At 42.3% G+C, this 23,119-nt stretch overlaps 2 protein-coding genes across 3 annotated transcripts; one reads left to right on the top strand and one right to left on the bottom strand.

The window, feature by feature from the left end:
- Positions 1–314: 314 nt before the first annotated feature.
- On the bottom strand, positions 315–9,723 carry LOC122402131 (protein enabled). The gene is made up of 8 exons (XM_043404696.1): positions 9,543–9,723; positions 7,320–7,641; positions 7,022–7,161; positions 6,869–6,930; positions 5,455–6,782; positions 5,179–5,367; positions 4,567–4,813; positions 315–4,486 (listed from the first exon to the last, which is right to left on the bottom strand). Exons 1-8 carry the CDS (start codon positions 9,545–9,547, stop codon positions 4,458–4,460), a joined length of 2,322 nt encoding a protein of 773 aa, XP_043260631.1. The 5' UTR covers positions 9,548–9,723; the 3' UTR covers positions 315–4,457.
- Positions 9,724–11,188: 1,465 nt separating this feature from the next.
- LOC122402072 (histone-lysine N-methyltransferase ash1) lies at positions 11,189–23,066 on the top strand. 2 transcript variants are annotated; one of them, XM_043404587.1, is made up of 14 exons: positions 11,189–11,335; positions 11,779–12,167; positions 12,254–12,462; positions 12,582–12,701; positions 12,822–16,504; positions 17,082–17,414; positions 17,495–17,775; positions 17,863–18,359; positions 18,456–18,877; positions 18,957–19,283; positions 19,371–19,543; positions 19,642–19,808; positions 19,891–20,103; positions 21,088–23,066. In XM_043404587.1, the coding sequence occupies exons 2-14, from the start codon at positions 11,996–11,998 to the stop codon at positions 21,229–21,231; spliced, it is 6,741 nt and encodes a 2,246-aa protein (XP_043260522.1). In that variant the 5' UTR covers positions 11,189–11,335; positions 11,779–11,995; the 3' UTR covers positions 21,232–23,066. The 2 variants fall into 2 exon arrangements, with proteins under 2 accessions (XP_043260522.1, XP_043260523.1); XM_043404588.1 differs by lacking the exons at positions 11,189–11,335; positions 11,779–12,167 and having other exon boundaries at positions 12,340–12,462; positions 12,562–12,701.
- The last annotated feature ends 53 nt before the right edge of the window (positions 23,067–23,119 follow it).

Below are 23,119 nucleotides of genomic sequence, written 5' to 3'. Positions count from 1 at the left end.
ACCGACCCCGATCGACCGAGTCGAGATTTCCTTGTTCTTCCGCTTTATGCGTCATTCGTTCTCTCTCTGCTTCGAACTAGCCCTCGGTACCCCCACCGTTATCGATCTCCCACCCAGTCTTGCGTCATACCTTGAACGAACGATGCATCGTGTAACAGTGGAACGGTCAAAGATCGCGACGATCGAAAGTAACGATCGCAAATAAGCAATAAACGGGTTACACGCGACAGTCTGACCAGCGACGAACACGTTCTTACTAGACGAATAATTAATGCTACCAAAACGGATTCAGCGTATACCTTTTTATTGTTTCGTCATTCATTTACATACAAATATTTTCCAGATACGTCTTAAGAAACAACTGTGCTCGGCGTCGATTCAAACTCTCCGTACTAACGTCGCTAAAACTGTACTTCGTATAAATTTGTTTTTTTTCTCGCGTATCACGCGATTACTTAAAATATTAGCAAAATAATACGCAAAGCGGTCCTGTCGAGCTCCTCCTCGATGCGTCTGGGGGGAGAGGGGGAGGGAGATTGGGGGATGCGTTCCGTCGTTGTCGTCGGCTTCTTTGCGTTCGATGTCTCGCGATCTCCGCGTCCGTCGAACGGGGGAGGAGGAGGGGGGGCTACAAACATCGAAGAATCGACGACATCGATGCTTCTCGTCGCTGTACAAATGGCTTTTCGTCGCTAGCTGCGCGTCGGATAGGCTGTTTCTCTCTCGCGGCTAGATTGTACGCGCCTTACATCGGGACGCTCGGTCAGATGCTTCTCTCGATCCTGTGTTTCGTCGTTCTCTTACTTTTGCTCTGCGCTTTCGAACGATCGCGAACTTTATTCATTGGACTGGACGTCGATTTAGGCATCGAGCTTCTCTCTCGCGTTCGAAATCCCGTATGCACGAGCAACGAACGGGAAACGGCGACGAAACGCGACGGCCGAGTAAGGCGGAACATTATTTCGACCATGCAACGCACAGCTGTGTACGTTCACGTATGTTGACGTACGTATGGATCAGAGATCCTTATTTCACGTATATTTAAATACACGGTGAATTACCTCACGTATGCTTATTGCATACATATGTAGTGTTTCACACGTAAACGTACGTGAAATAATATGTGTATATGTTTATTGCATACATGCGTAGTGTTTCACATGTATATAAACATACGTGAAATAATTAACGAGTACACGTATGTACCCGGTACAACACGATCAAAACGGAAATCTCCAGTATGTATATATGTATGTGTGTAAGTAAGCAAGTATGCATGTATGTACAGAAATCATTGTTGCGGATAAAAACGGTAATAGATGGTAATCGGGGCCGCGTAACCAAACGCGATCGAGGAATGTTATAAAACAGAATTGGATTTAGCTTTCGTCGCCGCTCCCGCCGCATGCGATACATAAAATAGCGTTTCACTCGTAATTCATCTTGTCGTACGTGTATTTATTTGCCGGCACATTAATTATAATACACACCGTTTATAATGGCCCTGGACATATGGTATATTTTCTCGACTCATTTTGTCGTTGTTGCAAAAAGCAACGTCGATCCGTTTAATCGCCCATGCTTACCTGCGCTTCTTAAATAATTGCAATCGTAACAAACACTCTTAATACTCGCGCGTTAATCTTGCCATATTAAAATTATCCATCTATGATATATGTATATATATAAATATACATATATTAAATACAATATAAATGCATCTAATACTAGTCGCTTTTCTCGGTTAACTGTTTTTTTTCGTACCCCGTGCGAATTCGTACATCCTCGCTTTTATCGCGAGCAGACAGACACACTTTTCCGCATACACGCGTGCACTCTTATACCTGTTCGCTTGTATACTAATTACTTAGAACGTAGTTTTTTTTTCCAACCTCGAACCGAATGCCGATGGCCCGAGCCATGTCCTCGAGTCGACGTTCGACGTATCGTTGTTTCAAGAAGACGACGCAATGCGGTCGCGGTGTTGTATTTACTATGCAGAGCTTAAAAGCAACGAAAAATATAACAGAAATACCTTCGACGGAATACAAACGCCGTTGAACAATTCTTTCGTAGAAAAGTCGTTTATAATCGGGTACGTGTACGTATCTCGTTCGGTGCGTTACGCGTTTTGCTCGATCCATGCGTCCAAGACGATCGATCGAGGGGTGAATTGAGCATCGTAAAACGTACGCACAAACATGCAAATACAAAAGCATATATTGTAATTCGTTTAAAGGAAATTTCCGTCTTTTCTTTGTTCTCGTTGGCGCGCAACGCGCGATGTTTTTCTTTGTATTTTTGTTCGTCGTTAAAAAAAAAAAGTTTCAAAGAAACCTTACGCAAGTGCTCGTCGCTCAATTGTCTCTCTATACGTTCCGTGTTTACCTCGAACGGGTTTCTCGTTCGGCTAAATGCGCATCCGACGTAGGAATAACAGTCGATATGGGAGAACGATAACGAATACTGTCGTACTGGAAGATCGACACGAGAGAGAGAGATTCCGCGTACGAGAAACGCGCGTTTCGAAGAAGGAAACGGGTCGAGCGATAATAAAGCGAATCGCGTACGAGCTAGTAATCATTTGTGCGAAAACGTGAACGCTGTGCGCGATATATCGTGCGATTTCCGAGATACGACGCGAGGAGATGTCGTATTTAGGAAACGAACGACCAAATTGTAAACGTATATTCGCGCGATATCAAAGTACAAGAGTTATTGCGACAGTCCGGTGAACGTAGATATCGTTAAAAATGAGTTATCGCGTACCCCTCCCGTCAGAAGGTGTTACATAGTTTGAAAACCTAAACTTCGGCCGTGCTTATCACTGAGAACGTTTTGCGATTCCCGTTCCTCAGTTATCTTATACGACTAGACATTGTTGCATAGAACGAGATTAAAAATTTAGAGCTGCTAATACTTATATAGGTACGCCTAGAATAAAAGACGATTATTTCGATTTATCGGAAAAAATTTGACAACGTTTTGCCGTTGCATTCCTTAATAACCACATTAATTCGTTAATCAGTCGTTAAAAATCTTTCTTACGAAAATGGAAAAGACAAATAAGGTACAAAAAAGAATAGACGTTTACGCGACGAAAAAAATGTTCGCATTTATTCCCGCGTCATTCGAGTTTAGATACGTTTGTGCATCAAGCGTATCGCGTCGTATCGTGTAGCATCGCGTCGTACTGTATCGTATTGTACAATCGAGTGACGTTGACGGTGTTTTCGTTAATTGCAATAAATGCCAATAAGCCGGTACAGATCAGCGTATATATGTATACGACTATATTATAGGTACATAGAATATATATGAACTGCAACGTTGATTTTCTCATTTTCTGTGAGAATCGTACGAGAGACGATAAAAAAATATAAAAACGGAGAGTAATATACAATATCGGTAGCAAACACGATCGCCCTTTGTCATGCGTTTGGATTTGGAATTTACAGCGATCGGGTATGCATAAATACAAAATCGGTTTTAATCCGTGAACATCCGAATAAGTATGGGCCCAGTTCTCGAACCATTCGATCAATCGTGTTTCATCGAAACCACGATAATCGATCGATGACAACTTTTTATTCTATTATCTATCACTTTTTTTGTTTTTCTTTTGTATTTTTTTGTTTCTTCTTTTCTTCTGCTTGCATCGAAACTTTTCTGTTCTTGGAATGTATCGAGCTGTGCGTGTTAAATGTAATCTGTACACGGATGTGGTGTGGTGTATGTACGAAAGACTCAAAATTAGTGTAGATATGAGAATTCCGATTTTCGACCTGACCTTAGAAATGTCGCGCGCAACGTGGATCCGTAAGGAAACCGGAGATAAAGCGCCTCGAAAAATGAAACGCGAACGAATTTGATGATGCACATATTCTTTTAATCCCAGTATAAACGCGTCTTGGACTAGAGGAATCTTTTCGGAAATCATTACGCGTTTCCGGCTAGTATCGAGTTCGATCGATAGTTACATAAAAACGCGGGTGTCTTTGATCATGCGTAGAATCGGCATTAGTTTACCCATAGTTTAACTACGTATAATACTTGACCGAATAAGGATCACGGTAATCGTTAGCGATAAACGATAAATCGTACGATCCCATCGAAGATAAATACGCATTCGAACGTAGTAGTTGATCCGAAATCTGTTGTGCGTTTAATTGGCAGAATTAGAATCGATTTTATCCAAAAAGTCGACGTTGCTTACTATTGATCTAGTAAACAACGATAGGATACGGTTCGCTTAGAACGCTAAGTTATATTATAACGTACTTACGCACAAACGTGTCTGATATACACGGGGTATAACTTCGCTCCATTCTCGCGAATACGTAGTAAAAAAACCTGTGTACGTCTGTCGATGTGATCGTTTCGGCTGATCTACGCGATAGTAGAATTTTTTTTTTGTTTTCTCTTCGTTACGCTCGAAACTGGTCCACGTCGCATCTTTATCTTCTGCTCAGTTCCGCTCTTACAGCTGTAAACGCAAAACGAAAAATACGTCAGCGAATTTGAGATAGGCTCGCGTCGGTCTCACAGTATGTTTCGAATCCGTACCGTCTACGATTTCCTGTTTCATCTTTTGAAATTCTTTGCGGACTTCCTTGATGATCTCTGCCTTAAAAGCATCCATCTCTTGGACGGTAAGAACAGCTCCGTCGTTAACACCGTTTACTTTCAGTAGAGTATCCTCGGATGCAGAACCAAACCTCTTGCGCACTGATTTTGGCGATTCGGCGCCGTTTGAAAATTTATTGTTCGAATTGTTTTTATCCCACTTTTTGTCAGGCGAGCTTTCGGGTTCCTATTGAAATTAAACGAGAGAATGGAAAAATCGAATCAAGGAAAAAGTAGTACGAGCTAATAATTGCCATAGACGTAACGAGTTATGTTTCGAGTCTCGATGACAATCAAATTGCAATAAATATCGAAATGCGGTTAAAAAAACTCTGAAACTCTTGCGGAAACTTCACCTTGATTTTTCTTGAATTTTGTTACTCGTTGAATATAAATGATTATTTAAAGAAAGTATCTGGCAAAATGAAATGCTTCTAATGCAAATAATGTGATACAGAGCAGAACATTGTAGAAATCCAAGTAAAATATTTGTATAATTATCTTGAACTAGAATCTAGAAATAAAGGCATTTATTAACCGAGATAAACATACCTGTGGCGGGTCCGGTTGTTTCTTCTCGACCGCGGCTCGTCTGCGTGCCAAAGTTTTTGCCATTTCGTCCATCATGGAAGCCATACCGCCGCCCCCGCCCCTTCCCAACGTGCCGTAATTTCCACCGCCGCCCACGCTTCCGCTGCTGCTGGTACTCGAACCACTATTCTCCACCGGTTGCTGCGACGTCTGAAGAGAGAAGGGAAACGATCAGCCAAGAAATATCAAAGTGGCGCGCGTAGATGGAAAAGCGGTTTCACATCCGACGATACGAACCTGCTTTTTCTTTAGACGAGCCGCTTGTAGAGCAGCAGCCAACGAGTTGATATCTGGAGGCGGATCATTGTTGCTAGCGGAAACTACAGATCCGGTAGAACCGAATCCGGCAAGGGGAGGATATAAGTTGATAGTGTTTGCGTTTGGTGCAGGTGGTGGTGGAGGTGGAGGGGGAGCGGCAGGACCTGTCAACGGTACCATAGGGGGTGGTTGAGGGCCACCGTTCCCAACGGGAGCGTAAACGTTAGTGTTAACAGATGGTGCGTGATGACCACTGCCAGCACCAACGGCGGGACCGCTGTTGCAAACCCCGCCACTACCGGTACTGTACTGATTCACCGAATTCGACGGTGTTCCGTACGGATTCGTAGTACTCGGTGCTGTTTGTACTTGACTGGGTCCGTACTGTGCCTGTGTCTGTGCCTGTGCCTGAGATACAACGCTGTATTGGGGCTGACTCTGTTGGCCAACGTTGACGCCGACTCCAACCCCGACCCCGACTCCGACGCCGTACTGACCGGTCGTTGCTGCTCCGCTGCTCGCGTACTGACCGATCGAATTGCTACTTCCGTATTGGTTTCCACCGACACCTCCACTACCGCCACCGCCACCACCGCTGGTGCTATACTGATTCACTTGTCCCGGCTGTCCGCTCGGATATGCATTGCCGACTTGGCCGTTGTTACCGTAAAAATTATTCTGATTTCCAGGGGAATACTGACAGGAACTTTGCCCAACGACGGCCGCAGTTGCGTACTGATTACTGTTTGGCGCGGTACCGTACTGATTACCTTGATTGCTACCATAAATCGACTGAGCTTGAGACTGATTGGGCAGGTTCGATTGAGACGATGGGGACTGTGCGTACTGATTCATCATCATCGGTGGCGGTGGTACCGGTGCGTTGAAATTCATCATCGCTGGTGGACACGGCGGAGCCGCCGGGGCGATAGGGGGTTGAGGAGGCGGTATCGGAGGAACACCACCGCTTGACATTTGCACTACTCCCGTTCCCATTCCACCAACCGGTGGTATCGACTGCATCACAGACTGTTGTTGCGGCTGCGGTGCTGGCGGTGCTGAGGAGGTTCTATGATGACCAGATTGTTGTTGTTGCAACGGCTGTTGCTGCTGCTGCTGCTGTACTTGAAGTTGTTGCTGTTGCTGTTGTTGCTGCTGTTGTTGCGGTTGAGGTGTCGCAGACGGCTGTTGTGGCTGTTGTACAGTTTGCTGAGGCGACTGTTGCTGTTGTTGCGACGGTGGTTGTTGCTGCTGTTGTTGAGCCGCAAGAGGGCAACTCGGAGAAATTGCGTTTGGACTGTTGGTTGCTATCAAAGAAAACACGACAAGACAATTTTGCTTTCCATGGTCTCTATCGAAACGTTTAGCTCATTGCATGAAATGGATAGAATACCTTGACTTTGCTGGGACATTCTACGTTCTTGAATTATCGCCACGTCTTCCCTTGTCATGGTTCTGTGAATTAAATAAATTTAAAATGTTAAAACAATAAATGGAAAATCGTTGTCTGTCTCTCTAGAACATCCATGGAACGAAGAGAACGAACCTGTACCCCATATCCTCGTCGTATTGAGCGTTACTCTGTTGTTGTTGTTGTTGTTGTTGTTGAAAAACGGGTTGCTGTTGCGTGGTCGAGCCGACCGCCGGAGCAAGGCTCCTCGATATGTTACTTCCATTGCTGAGCACCTGCGTAAACCGTGAACCGATTAGTAGTAAACCAAGTACGTGTCCGGATCGACGTTCATCGACGGCTGATCCAGAATCGAGGAGACGCGCAAGTACGCGCGTAAAACTATATACACGTAATGATCCCGATGTTTCTCTTTCTCTCGGTTTAAACTCACATCGAGCGCTTGCAGCATCGCTCTGGCAAATGCGTCGGCGTCGTCCTTACTGGAGAAATTCAGACCGTATACTTGCTTGTTATCTCGCCATTGATGAAACGTGACTGTCGCCTGATTGTATTTCAATCCCTTGAGGATCGCGCAGTTGATGACGATTTCGTGATCCTGCAACTTTCTCCCCACCACGCGAAACGTATTGTTCACTTGATGATGGTACAACTGAACTTTGGAGAGTCCCGAGGAGCTGCCACTCGGTACCCATTTCTTGTTAACGTCATCGTACACCATTACCGATGCACGAGCGGACGATATGCTCACTTCGCTGAAAACAGAGAAGAAAAAAAACAAACGATATTTAGTAAACGTTTCGAGAGTTTACCGCATTTCGAGAAACTGTCCAGTACCAGGATTGGTATTCCTCCGGAAGGCATTGCTGCGGCGTTCGATAGCGCTGAGGGTATCGTTTTATCGTTTCTTGACTCATTTCGATCGCATAAAAATCTATCATTCGTTACGGGAAAATAAAAATAAGAAGATTCGTACGCGGGACCGAGACTTTGATGGAAATTTTCACGCGGTCGGCTTATCCGAGCAAAGAACTTATGAATTCCGTGGAAAAGGTTTGTTACGCTCGGTGTCACTTTCACCGTGCACGGACCACGTTAAAACAGCACGACGGATCGCTCGCGAAACGAGAACAGAACGAAGCGGAATACAAAAAGATACTGGCTACTTCCTCCTTTGCTCGGTGCGTGATCACGCTGCGAGTCGAGCCGAACGAGTGGTTCTACGATAACGGACAAAGTAATATCCGCAACACTCGCCACGATTTTTTTTTTTAATATCTCTCGTCACCAACGGGGAGTCTTCTACGTGTTCCCATATCATTTAAAAAAAAAAATTGTAATACAAACAAGTTACGCGAAATTACGATACGGAATATCAGAAGACAAACGTTATCTGATTTTCAACGACCGTTTCGATACATGGTTCCGTTCGAAACGGAGAAACTTCGAAGGATGCAGTTTAATCGCGATCGTCGTAAAACGAAGAACACAACGATATTCTTCCCATTCGCTTCGTGTACGTAAGTACGCGTTCCGTACTCTGGGTTATACGAGTAAACGAAGTGCGGTAGACGTATATATGAGTTTCGCATCGTTGCTCTGCACAGACTTCATATTACAAACTTGGTTCTTTAACCTCCTTTTTGCCTTTACTTGTTAACAAAACAAATGCCTTTGGAAGCCAATTTTTAATGACACAATCACGGTTTATATCATTTTTAGAGAAAATCGGAATGTCAGTCGAGATCCAATATCACATGAATCATCTAACGTGATTCACGAATCGGCGAGAAAATATTATCAAGGTGTATTCAGCGATAGCGAAAGATGATGCATCTTCTACGAAACGTAACACGCGTCCGATAGAAAGAATCGATGAGCAATGATCGAGACAATTTTTCGCGAAGCTACTTTTCACGATGGGCCGTCGAGGAAAACGAATTTTTGTTCGCGGGAGAAATTGTGAAATACGCGCGTGCGTAAGAACCGATATCTCGTCTAACATAAACAAACGTGTGACGTGCAATTTTCGCGTCGAACCGTCTCGTCTCGTGTGCGTATACCGTGCGTACGCGAGTCGAGTTTAGGTAGGAGCAGAAGGATTTGGAAGGAAGCGTGTACGCGAGCGTCGCCTCGATGCAAAAGAGACACGGAACGAGTAAAGAGAGAAGGAAGCACGGATCGCGTTTACGATACACAAAGACGCTGGAACGCGAGGCGCAACGCGCGAGGCTCGGTCCGAACCGAGGAATAATCGGGAAGCGAGAACGAAAGCGAAACAACGAACGCGTGAAAGAGACGCTCGAATGAATGGCAAAAGGACGAAACGGGGGGAAAATGAAGGAGCTGGACGCGTTTCGAAATATTCGATGAAAAATCGTTACCCGAAGCCCTGCCCCCCGGTATGACTCGTATCTGGTTGTAGGTAGATTCCCTTGGAAAATTTCAATGCCGAAAACATCGATGCGGAACATCGAAGGAAAAACTGAAAGATCGGGAGTCCGAATGCAACAGGAAATTCTGAATTATCGGTGGGGTGGCCGTGTTGCCCGAGGCATAAACAATGATCAAAGACAAAAAGAAGTCGTACTCAAACCCACGGACTCGACTCGACCCTCTCTTTCTTTCGATGCTGTGTCGTGTACGTGGAACTTACTTCATGTTTGTTTGGCTTGGAAGCGTATGCTATGCCTTCATGCAAGCCGTATTCCTGCTTCTGCACAGTATATCACCGATTCCATGAAAACACGCAAGATTCGGACAGGATTTACGGTAGTTCGACATAAATAACGTACAGCACTAACACCACCCCGACACCCTGTCTATGCACCTCTGGTCAGCCATATTGCCGACTCCGGGTCCGTATTCCTACCACCCTTCGTCTTGATGCACATGTCTACCTAGAGGGTATACTCGAATCGTAACCGTTACTACGTTCTGCCATTTTTTCTCTGTACCGCCTTCTGTATTTTTGCACTTCATTCATCCTATCGACGATCGAACGACTCGAAATTACGGGTGGTTTTTATTGTACCACGATTCGTTGGCACGTTGTTTTTATAGCACAAGTCGCCAACAACAATATTATCATTCAACGATAATTATTACGCAATTACAACCACGATTATCGATCTAAAATTTCTTTCACAAAATTGATCATCAATCTATCGAGTGTCGTTCGAAAAATTTGAATACGATTGCCAAATATCAAATTTAGGTTAATTGTATTCGCAAATAACGAATACATGCTTTCGAGTCGTTCGTAAACTAACTTTTAAGTTTATTTCGTAAATTTATGCATAAATTAGTTTCCATTAAGAAATTCTTTAAATCAACATCCATGCAAATGAATCTAAAATTTATATTCGTCATTTGTGAATAAAATGTACCCGAGTATGGTAGATACTCGATACAGATAACGCACGTGGTAACTAATCTCGTTCGTTGAGTAGTCATAGGTGTTCGCAGACGCGCGTTTACAATTGTCAAAGTTAAAAATAGGAAAGAATATACAGAAAAAACGGTTTCTATTATAAAAGAAACGACGAAAATCAACACTGATCGATATAAATCACGTAACATATTATTTTTTGTTGCGTTTGCAGAGTAACAAAAAAATGTAGAGTAGAATTTTGTATGTGCCGCTGCTCCAACGTAACAATTGAATTCCACATCAGATGGCGCGGTAATTTGAGTTATACTCGAATACACGGGAGTTTCCACGGGCCCTGTCGCCGACGCACCTGGCGCATCGACCGAGAAACAGAAACAGCTGTACTTTCGAAGCAACTTGGAGAATTTCGTCGGTTAATCGTCGATCTGGAATCGGTTAGATCTTTGTTGCGTTATTCGTGGGATGCGGAGTAAGGAGGTCTCAGGGTATCGTGTCTGTCATTGTACGCGTACTTGCCTACTCCTCGCTTCACCACTCTTTACCGCTTTAGGCGCTCGCTTCGTTGATAACGTGCTTGCCTTTTATTTTTCTGATTTCTGCGATCCGGAACGTTTCTCCCCCTTTCCTCAGGCCCTCTCATTTTCTCCCTATTGCCCCTCGCTCGTTTTCACTGTTTCCCTTTCTCTCTGTCCCTCGAGTTCCCTATGTCCCTGCCGCGTTCTCCCTCTCTTCTATTCTGTGTTACTCCAAAGATCTCTGTGTGCTTCATCGACGATGTAAACAGAGCGATAGCTTTTGGATAAAATACTTTTTTTTTCTTATACTATTTACCGTGTTGTTTACGCGTCTACTACCGTTAGTGTTGTTGTTGCTGTTGCTCTTGCTTCTGCTGTTGCTGCTGTTGCAGTTGCAGCTGTGCGTACAGGAAAGTGACGCGCTCGTACATACGTGAAATACGCGCGCATCGAGAAGCAACATTTCTTCTATGACGTTGTCTGTGATCGTTACTAACAATCAGTAACGATTCCTGGGGTAACGCTTATACCGAGAGGAAGGTACAAACACTTTTTCAATGATTATGCTTTCCCAGTTGATGCTCGTTTCTCATGCGAGGTTATACGTAAGCGTTCTCCCGCGCTTTGAGAACTCAAGTTTGGAACGCGTGAAGTGTCGATTTGGAATTAAAGTTGAATGACTTTAATTTGCAAGGATTCCGATTTTAATAAAAAAACTCAATTACATTTTTCTCTATTGGGCTACTTTATACAAGAAAATATATCCAAATCACACAGATGGAATTGGATTTAGTTATGTGTGTCATAATTTTAACAACAGAAAAACCTCTACTGTTCTTTCAATCTTGTGCTAAACTGCTTTATTTCCATCTTGCATTCGCTATCCTAGCCATTGATAAATGGTAATGTCTTAAAATGTTACTTCTAACGATCCTATATATTTTTGGAGCAATAATATTTATATTTTACATTTATCGTTACAGCTATATAGTTATGGAGGAAGAATAATCGTGTCTGGAAGGAACCGTATATAAGAATTGGAGAGTAAATATGGGAATTCAACGGATAAATAAGACATTTAAGCGTTAAGCATATTAAAATAGATATGCTGTGTACAGTTACAAAAGAAGTTATAAAACGAATAAAATCATAAGGAATGGTATTCTATTCTATCCTATTGGATGTTAGATAAGCCAAAAAATGTCTGGTGATTCAGGATGGAGCGCTGTTATTCACCATCCTTCGGAATTAGAACTACAGAATTGGAATTGGGAAGAAAATGATGGGGAACAGGAAAGAGAACTACCTTCGACTGTTGATATGGATGCCATAAAAGGTGGAGGTAGCTGGGATCCAACCACAGAACCTAATGGTAACAAACATTGTTTTACTCGATAGTTTGTAATAACTTTTTGTATAAACATATGCAGCATTTTGTAAAATCCTTGTGTGCATTAGGAACAGATTCAGTTGACTCCGAAGAAGATTCTGATTCTGACGACGAAAGTTCCGGTGGTACGGAAGGTAGTTGTTCTTATTCGGATTCGAATTCAGACTCGGACGACGGAAGTAGCGGCGAGGAAGAAGAAGATACAGGGTCGAATTCGGATTGCACGTCCGAACATAGTGAGCAAACGTTTTCCATTCAAGAAACAAATTTTGAATCGGTAAGTGTATTACACTCTTAACGGCATGTTATACAAACGATACTATACTCTCGTTAAATTATTTCGTTTCACTTCAACAATTTAACAACCAATCGGTAGAATTTGTAATTGCATTACAGGGAGCGCTTAAACTAAAAATCACTATGAAAGGTCCGAAAAAAGAAGATACAGAAAAGGCGAAATGCGAGAAGAATAGAAGAAATGCATCGAAAAAAAGTAAAACGAATTGCGAAACAAAGGTAAATTATGTGGTTACTTGTAAGCGCGAGACATCAAATCGTATAAATTTGAATGACTGCGTTTCATTTAAATATAAATATACACTTCGTCGGTAACTAAATCATCTCTATCCTGTTTAGTCATCCGAATGCAGCAGCGATGATTCAGATTCATCAGAGAGTCGCCTAGCTTCGCATCATTCGCAACAGCAACACCAACAAACGCAACAGTCTCAGCAACAACAACAACAACCACAGCAACAGCAGCAGCAGCAGGAACAACAACAACAACAACAACATCCACCGCTGCAGGAAATCAATCAAGAAGATTTAGCAGCTATTTTACCTGATCAGGAGCACGAGGATGCTCCGTTCGACGGATTCGAAGACTCGGAAAGCGGTCGTTTAGTATCAAAAGCTATTGAACGAATGTCGCTAGGAGCTGATTCGGATACAAGCGAGACCGGTGATCAGAATCCCGTACCTGTATATAGTTCCACTTTGCTACAACAGTTTGTCGAGAAAACGGCTCTGCTGTCGGAACCACGAAAAAGACGAAGCAAAGCGGGGAAAAAAGCGAACGATTCAGAATATCCTTGCGTGTCAAACGTGTCGCCGGACTCAGGAATTCAATCGGTAGATAATAGTCCGTTACATTTGGCAATTAGTCCGGCAAGTCCGCCGGCTCCAACGCAATCCCCGATACAAACAGTAGTCCCCAAGCCAGCAGTAAACGTAGACCGAGTTCTATATCCGCCGAAACGAAAACCTGGTAGACCCGCGAAAACTGTGTCGACGCAACCTCGCGGTCCAGGCAGGCCAAGACTTAAGCCGGAAATCGCAGAAAAAATCGAAAAGATCGAGAAAGTAGAAAAGACGGAGAAAGCGGAGAAGAACGAAAGGAAGGAAAAAAAGGAGGCTACGTCTCAGCAACAGCAAAAAGTCTCGAAGGAGGAACCGAACAAGAGGGGGAAAGCGAAATCGGTGCAGCATAAAACAGTCGCGTCGCGGGAGAGCAAGGAAGACAAGAGTAGCGAACCGGTGAAAAAGTTAAAGGACAAGCTCGTCTGTCAAAAGAAACGCAGCTGCAACGCTCCTAAACAATTCGCGCAGGGTAGAATGGGCGAGAAGAGAAACAACGGGAATTCTCCGACGCGTGTCAAGTGCCTAAGTAGAACTGTTACAAGTAAATATAGAAAAGATGTAATTCAGTGTGACGGCAGAACGTATAAAAAAATAAAGAGAGACAAACCGGGAGTAGGAAGTAAAACAACAACTTCGTTACGACGGCAGAAGCAATTGTATTGCGAACGAATGGCGAGCGATAGAAAGCCACTCAATTCGAATAAAAGAAGCTTAAAAGAGAACAGAAGTAGTTCCGGCCCCTTGACCAAAAGGCAGACTTCGCTGAAAAAGAACGCCGCACCGGTTACGCGACGCGTGTTGAAGGAAAACAAGAACAGCAAGAAGACCACGACCAATTTCGAGACGAATGGTGTTGGCGTACAAACTCTGATCTCTTTACCGGTCGGCGAAGTACTAAAAGCGGAAAACGTTGAAAACATAAGCAACAAATGCGACAAAGCGACGCAACCTATACACAATCATTGTCACAAACACCATCACCATAAGCATCGACGACGGTTGTTATTGCCGCCTAAAAATCCGATACGCATCGATCCATGTATCATCGAAGAATTGGAAAAATTGATCGAAGAGTTTGCTAGATCGTGCAGCCTAGGACGGAACAACGCGAACGTCGGATATTCCGAATTGCCACAAATTTTTCGCGTGAAGAAACTGACCAAGAAAAGAAAAGGTGATGTTACAGCGACCGAAGATCAAAAGTTGAAGAGGCGTTCGAAGAAAGAGAAAATACTCTCAGGAACTGACTCGAGAAGCAGCACGAACGCGAACGCAAATTCGAATCCGAACGAGCAACGGTTGCCGCTAAAGAAAAGGCATTATCACGTATCCAGCCCTCATAGCTCGCAGAGCTCGAATGCAAGTTGCACCGACGTGACCACTAACGAGACCAACTCTACCGAGAGTCACATAGAGGAGGCTATCGAAGCCGCGATAACAAGATACGGCGGCAGTTCCGCGTCTTCTTCTCAAGAAGATGCTGTACCGGTCACCCCCAAGAAAAGACACAGAGATACTGAAAACGCGAGCATCGACAAGTCGAGTGCAGCGTGTTCTGAATCGTTGGAAGAGAAACCATTGAGTCAGACGGAAGCACAGCCGCGACGTAAAAAGAAAATTGTCAAGGATCTTCGAGTCACGGTCACGAAGCTCCCCGCTGAGAGTGGGCATATCGCGTTGGAGAAGGCCGATAAAACCGATAAAGTAGAAAAATCGGAAAGGTCTTCGAACGATTCGAAGAACTTAAAGAATCACGCGGACAAGAGCGGCAGCAGGACCGAAAAGGTAATTACAGAGAAAGTAATGAAAACCGATAAAAATCAAACGGATAAGCTTGAGAAGAGCGAGCACGTCTCGCCGGAACACGTTCGCTTGGAAAAGAACATAAAGGTTGACGCGGCGGAGTTTCACGTAAACGAAAGTTACGATGAAATCGAGACTCTGAACGAAAGTAAACCGACGCAGGACAACGACGTCGATTCGAACCTTCCAAAACCCACGAACTCCACAGCCGTGATGGTTTTGGCCAAGAAGAAAATGAGGCGCCGCAAGGCCATTAACCGCACTGGTTTTCCCACACTGAAAAAGAAAAAGAAGAAGAAACGATCGTTAAATGCGAGCGAGACATCGACCGATGCGTCGACGAAAGTAACTTTACCTGCTGACGACAACGCGGACGATGCTGACGAAGCTCGAAATTCGCCGAAAGAAGGGTCCGAGGATTCGGTGATGGACAGCAAAACGACCGTGTTGAGTGGCGAGATACAACACTCGTTCCCATCGAGCGAACTCGCCGTTGAAAACGATAACAATAACAGCAACGCAACGCAGAGTAAAGTTACGTCGAAGGCCGCCGACACGGAGGATTTGAATTCGTCGAAACAGGAAGGATCGTCTAGTCGTGGTCGTTCGGAGGAAGTCGTGGAATCTCGATCCGGTCAATTAAGAGTTCGAAAGGATCTCGTCGAATCGGAGAGTAACAACGCGCCGAACAAATTGTGCCCGGTCAAGTTTGAAAAGATCCAGGATTTAAGAACGTACGACGAAGACGCGCCTCTGGAGGAATCTCTAGAAAGATACAATTTGTGCCAGCAACAACGCGTCGCTGAGCTAAACGAGGAGAACGCGAAGAATCTGGAACGTGCAAGTCCCCAAACGAACATAAAGACGGAACATTCTGGATCTTTCAATGGGAATCAGAAAAAACGACGCGGCTCCTCGAGTCCTTGTAACTTCACTTCGAGGAACGTGAAGCGTTTACGTAGCGCGGGATACGACACAGAAAATGACAGTGTGTCCAGCAGCAATGTTATCCAAGGTGATCACGAGATTGGAAAACATTTGAGCTCCACGCATGCCAGGAAAAAACAGTCTAGATGGAAAAAGCGTTACCTACAGGGTGGTATCCTACACGATTGCGGGAAAAATTGCGAATCGAAAACGCGAAGCGGTGGGAGTGGAAGCGGCAGCAGCGTCGATAGCGGCACTACATCCGGAAAGAGTAAAATTGTCTGTGAAACAAACGATTCTACGTCCGCGGCGCTGTTGACCGCCTCGTATCAATGCGGCAAACTTCTTCGTCAAAGAAAAATGCCGTTTCAATTGCCCTACGATTTATGGTGGCTACATACGCAGTCCAGACTACCTAGCAGAGAATCGGTACCGTCGTGGAATTACAAGTGAGAAATCATCCGGAGTTTATTATTGGGTCATCATGAATGTTTCTGCGGTTTCCAACTACCCATTTTAAACAAACATAATTCCATTCGAGTTCAATATTTGCATTAAAAATGATTTCCAGCAGTTTCTATACACTTTTCCTAACGTTTCACAAAAGCTATATAGGAAAGAAACTGTTAAGTGAACGCAAACAGTGGAAACTGGTAGGAGATCAATCAGAGAAATATAAGGGATGTTCTACTTACTATGCGAAACGACCTGTTCTTATCAGGGATGGTTGCTGCACTTTCAATTTTTGGTGGAGACCATCTTGATTTGTGACTATATGATTCTGCTGTAATACTGGTACATGATCCTAAAAAATTGTGGTGAATTAGTCCCAAAGATAGTCACCAAATTATTAACGTGATTTATAAACATACATCTTAATACTTCCAAGAATTGATGGGGATAGCAACCAGTTAATTAAAGACAGATGTAGCGAAGACCGTGAAAACTTTTAGTATGATCCAATATAAATATTGTCCAGATTGTCGGCCCTTTACAAGATCGGGAGTAAACCGTTTTCTTTTGCAGAAAAATTCGCACAAACGTTTATTACGATGTCAAGCCGACTACACTGTACGAGGCGCAAGCGTGCGAATGCAAACCGGAAAGTGGATGCGGCGATGATTGCATCAATCGTATGGTTTTCAGCGAATGCTCGCCACAACTTTGCCCTTGTGGCGAGAAGTGTGAGAATCAAAAGATTCAAAAACACGAGTGGGCACCTGGTTTGCAGAAATTTATGACGAAGAATAAAGGTTGGGGAGTGAGAACTCAGCAGTCGATTAAGTCTGGTGTATTCATCCTCGAGTATGTAGGGGAAGTCGTGTCTGAAAGAGAGTTCAAATCGAGAATGGCAACCAGGTATATCGACAAGTACGAGCGACATAGGTCATATTGATAATATAAAAGATTTAATTTTATCTTGTTTCGTCGTATATTAGGTACGCCAACGATACGCATCACTATTGCTTGCATCTGGACGGGGGTTTGGTCATCGATGGACATCGTATGGGGGGCGATGGTCGATTCGTGAATCATTCTTGCGAACCGAATTGTGAAATGCAGAAATGGAGCGTCCACGGACTTCCGCGCATGGCTTTATTCGCCTCGAGAGACATCAAGCCAGAAGAAGAGTTAACCTACGATTATAACTTTGCTTTGTTTAATCCATCCGAAGGGCAGGAATGTAGATGCGGTAGTAGCGCTTGCAGAGGCGTGATAGGTAACAAGATAGTAAAAGATTCATCTCGAGCTCTTCTCTTTGTCGAATACAGTTCTCTATTTTTGTACCTGTTTCTCGCGTCCACAGGAGGAAAGAGTCAAAGGGTTACAAAGACTATCGCCGCTCTTCCGTCTCAGATGGAACCAACGGAGCGACGATCAGTTGGAAGACCAAGAAAGAACATGCGAAAATCCAACACAGTGCAGTCCGTTAACTCTAAAGGAATTTGCAAATCCAGGAAGGTGGGCGATTCTAACTTGTTTCATGCGCCTGTACTGAAGCCAATGTCTCATCAACAACGATGCTTCGCTCAACAACATCACTGCTTCTTGTTGAGAAACCTGGAAAAGGTGAAACGGGTAAAATCGTTAGTGAACCAAGTGCAAATGCAGAACGGTAAAACAAAATTCGGTAACGCGAGTGTTGTGAAAGAGAAAAGTTCTGGCGACGCTAAGATACAATCTAACGCGTTTTTCTCGCAATTGAGTGCTTTGACCAACACGAATACGCGTACTGTACGAACACGAAGGTTGGCGCAAGCTCAAGACGACCCGGAAATGCATAAAACTGCGAAACTGGCCAAGGTGAACAGAATAAAATCGCGAATTTGTTGTTCATTATCTTGCCCAAGTAATTGCCAAATAATCGATAAGTTAACGGGATTTTTTAATAATTTTCAGGTATTGAAAGATTTGTACAGTATTGTAACAACGGCAAACGACGAAAATGGGCAGTTGCTGTGCTCGCCGTTTGTAACGTTGCCCTCGAAAAGAAAATTGTCAGACTACTATGAAAAGATATCGGACCCGATAGACTTGAGCATGATCGACCAGTGCATCGGGACAGGTCACTATAAAACCGCCGAGCATTTTGATCACGATATGATTAGACTTTTTGACAACAATGTTCGATTCTTTGGAAGAACTTCGGAAATGGGCATTGCCGCGGCTAGACTGAGAAAACTGTATCTAGGAAGTAAACCTGACTTTGTCGACGCGATAACGGATGCAACAGGTTGTCCGCCTTCTCAAGGATTTTTACCTCCTCGAGGTTCGACTGCAGGGGAGGAAGACGTTATTAGGTGTATTTGTGGCTTGCACAGGTGAATAGAAGTTATGCTTCGATCTCCGCGTTTATCTAAATATCGAGAGATGGCATTAAAAATGTTACTTCTTAAACAGAGATGAGGGCTTGATGATTCAATGCGAACGCTGCCTCGTTTGGCAGCATTGCGACTGCGTTAAAGCTGACACGAGCCTAGAGTCTTATTTGTGCGAAAGATGCCAGCCGCGTCCTGTTGATTTGGAAATACCATTGGAGGGTGACGAGGAGGAAGAAGGAAAGAAACACTATGTTACTTTGATGCGCGGTGATTTGCAACTCAGGCAGGGAGACACGGTATATGTGTTAAGGGATACTCCGGAGAAACATACCTACAAAACCATTCAAAAGCCTGATTATGAACAGATGGACATCTTTAGAATCGAAAGACTCTGGAAGAATGTTGAGTAAGTTTCATATTGGTTTCTATCGCTAACAGTTTCTTCCGACATTCTATGCCCGGCACTAACATTCAATTTCTATTTACGCGACAGAGGAGAAAGATTTGTATTCGGCCATCATTATTTGAGACCTCATGAGACGTATCACGAACCCACCCGAAAGTTTTACGAAAACGAAGTTGTGTGTGCTCCGCTCTACGAAGCAGTTCCATGCGATTTGGTTGCCGAACGTTGTTGGGTTCTCGATCCTCATACGTATTGTAAAGGTAATTAGTGTTATTTATTTAATTATCGACACATTCTCTTTCATGCAACATTCTCTTCAATAATGTTCTCCCGTTTTTTGTTTTTTTCTGAAACAAAGGACGGCCGGTGGGTTCGTCGGCAGAGCATACTTACGTATGCGAGTATCGCGTTGATCGCGCTGCTCGGCTTTTTACAAAGGTTGCCAGAGCTAGGCATCAAGTGTGCACGAAACCTTACGCGTTTGAGACGTTTCCGCAACGCATTAAGCACTATCGAACGTATTTGGTGAGTAGCGTTATTTCGATATCGATTAATCAACAAGAACGAATACAAAGAATATAGGGGGAAACTGTGTAAAATGTTACAGCCTCATAGTCTCGAAGGAATACAAGTAGGCGGTAAAATAAACAAAGAGAAGAAAAAAACGAATAATCAAGATCTTGACTCTAATCAGAAAACCGAAACTAGCGATAATGCAAAAACACACAGTAAAGATCAACAAAAATCTTCCACGAGTAAGGGTAGACGACGATCAAATGAAATTTTGTCTATTGCTACGTCTGCGACGTCATATGCCCAGGTAATTGTTATCTTTATCGATCAATACTTTTTCATCGTCATATTATATATGTGTATATACAGTGTTCGGCCGGCCTAGGGAAAAATTTTAATGGGGGATTCTAGAGGCCAAAATAAGACGAAAATCAAGAATACCAATTTGTTGATGAAGGCTTCGTTAAAAAGTTATTAACAATTAAATTCAAAAATTTCAAATTATTCTAGAAAAATTATTTTCGGTTGCGGGGGTCAATTACAATCATTTTTGGGTATTACACATGCCTCCGAGATCCTACGCACTTTTGAGAAAAAAATTCCTTACCAAAAATCTAATTAAGTGCCTTTTTCGACGAAAAAAAAATTTCAAATCGTTCTGGAAAAATTATTTTCGGTTGCGGGGTTCAATTACAATCATTTTTGGCGAATAGACATACCCCCAAAATCCTACCCACTTTCTAGAAAAAAATTCGAGTATGTGTGAAATTTTTCGACGGAAAAAGAATTTCAAATCGTTTTGGAAAAATTATTTTCGGTTGCGGGGTTCAATTACAATCATTTTTGGCGAATAGACATACCCCCAAAATCCTACCCACTTTCTAGAAAAAAATTCGAGTATGTGTGAAATTTTTCGACGGGAAAAAAATTTCAAATCGTTTTGGAAAAATTATTTTCGGTTGCGGGGTTCAATTACAATCATTTTTGGCGAATAGACATACCCCCAAAATCCTACCCACTTTCTAGAAAAAAATTCGAGTATGTGTGAAATTTTTCGACGGGAAAAAAATTTCAAATTGTTTTGGAAAAATTATTTTTGGCGGAACTTTAAACGTTAATAACTTTTTAACAAAGCCTCCATCAACAAATTGGTATTCTTGATTTTCATCTTATTTTGGCCTTTAGAATTTCCCCATTAGAATTTTTTCCCAGGGATGGCCGAACACCCTTTATATGTATACATATATATAGATATTCGCTTTATGTAATACACATTGACTGTCGTTTGCAGAGAGAAGAGCAAAGACGAAGATTGAATAACATTTTAATTGGTCTACTGCAAAAGATGCCGAATAAGAAAGATCCGCTGGATCTGTCATTTTTATTAGAGAGGAATAGGCGGAATCGAAAAAGACCAGGTGGATTAAATCCGTGACACTGGATTATACATCAGCGATAATGCGGTATTATCGTATATACATGATACGGGTCAATGTTAATCCCTATCACAGTTAAATCTGTAATCAAAGCGATCGATCGATTATTTCGTTTCGTCGTTAGTAAGTTGATGCTATTCGATTCGTTTCGTAAGGAAATCAACCACGAGCTACGCGTTTCCTTCTTTTTACACTAGTAATACGACCCGTCCATTCGTATTATTTAATTATGAACACGAACGCTACCTTTCCCGAAGGACATTGTATCGATCGAGATCTTTTTATATGTTGTTTTTACACGCACGAAATCCAGAAAATTCCAGGCTGAATTTTCAATCGAAATTTTTTATAGTCTCTTAGCATTGCTTTTCTATCTCAGATTACCTTTTCCTTCGCGGTAAAACATTTAAAATCAAACGGTAAACCAAACAGAATCACATCGACGGAAAGGTAATCTTTGATTCATTCTAGAGTATTTCAACAATCGTGCGATGTAAAAGAAAAGTTTGTAAGTATTTTGATCGAATAGAGGTAATTTGTTTTCGTAAAACGGATCGATTTGTTTTAAGAATCAAATTTCGTACTTGAAGCCACGTTTGTCAAATTGGATCTAACGAGAGCTATTACTTCTAGTAGAATTTTAATATAATTAGAATCGCGAAATTGTATAAAAGTATTTGTAAATTTATTTCATAGTGAATACACTTAAGTGTACAAATTATATGCTACTTTGGATCTAGGAAAGTGTCAACGGCATACGCGAGTGTATAAATCAGCCGCGTGTGAAAGAGCAATGGAACCGACGAGACCGAAGAAGAAACGAAATCGAGTACATGCGAGGCTTTATTGCACAAAAGTACCATTATATATTTTTCATAAGCCCAGTGTTATTTGAATTAAGTGTAATATATAGGTTTTTAAATTTATAGATAAATATTTACTAACAAATTTAATTTATTAATGATCGCGATCGAATATAGCTAACTGTTGCTACGACAACTAATATACGCAGGATTTCGTATTTATTATTACATTATGCAGTTAGTAAATACATATTATTGAAAGCTATTTAATATGCATAAATCTTATTTATATCATTTGTTTCTACGTTCTGCACAGTATCCGAGGTATGTTTGTCGAATGAAAATGGTACTATAATGCGTTTTAATTTTTCGATGTAACACAGAAGCGTATTGATTTTTATTAGATGAGAAACAGGATTATTCACATATCTTTATACCTGCGTAAAGACTAACAAATTCCAAGTGGTCTTTCAGTGAAAGTCTATGGATCGTTTATAATGCATTTAACAGTTAATTCTTTCGTTTTATAGAAAGACGAGTTTCTCTAAATTTTTAATAATTTTCTCGAATAAAAAAATACCAACTTTTTCGAACGAATCATAGAAATTTAGTATTTTTTCAAAACTTAAAAAAAACAGTGGTTTGATCGATGCGGTATAAATTTGTCTAATGAAATCGGCAAGAAAAAATTTATAAGAGCTTATGTACTGTTTACAGCGATAGTACCTGAGTGGAAAAGAAATCCGTTCGATGAAATATCCGTGCAATTGCAAGAATGCGTTACAAATGTCATCGGATGAATTGTAACGCGTACGTATAAATCACTTTGAATTAATTTGAACTCTTATTCGTTGATAAACAATGTTATCGTGGTCGTTGATGATAACCTTAAGTGTGCATGAAGACTGAATTACTGTTACAGGATATTTCTAGCAGGTAATAGCGCTGATCGAATCTGGGTTGTACATAATTTAAACTCCAAATAAATAGAAGATATTTTTTATTTTTACGATTAAGTTTGTACACTTTTGTCAACAAGTAAATTCTCCGATTACGGACTAATTTTGCGAAATTCTTATTCGAT

Source organism: Colletes gigas, unplaced genomic scaffold (assembly GCF_013123115.1).
Source record: "Colletes gigas isolate AHSC1104 unplaced genomic scaffold, ASM1312311v1 Colletes_gigas_Sc00033, whole genome shotgun sequence".
Classification (NCBI taxonomy): domain Eukaryota; kingdom Metazoa; phylum Arthropoda; class Insecta; order Hymenoptera; family Colletidae; genus Colletes; species Colletes gigas.
This window is presented reverse-complemented; position numbering and strand designations above follow the sequence as displayed.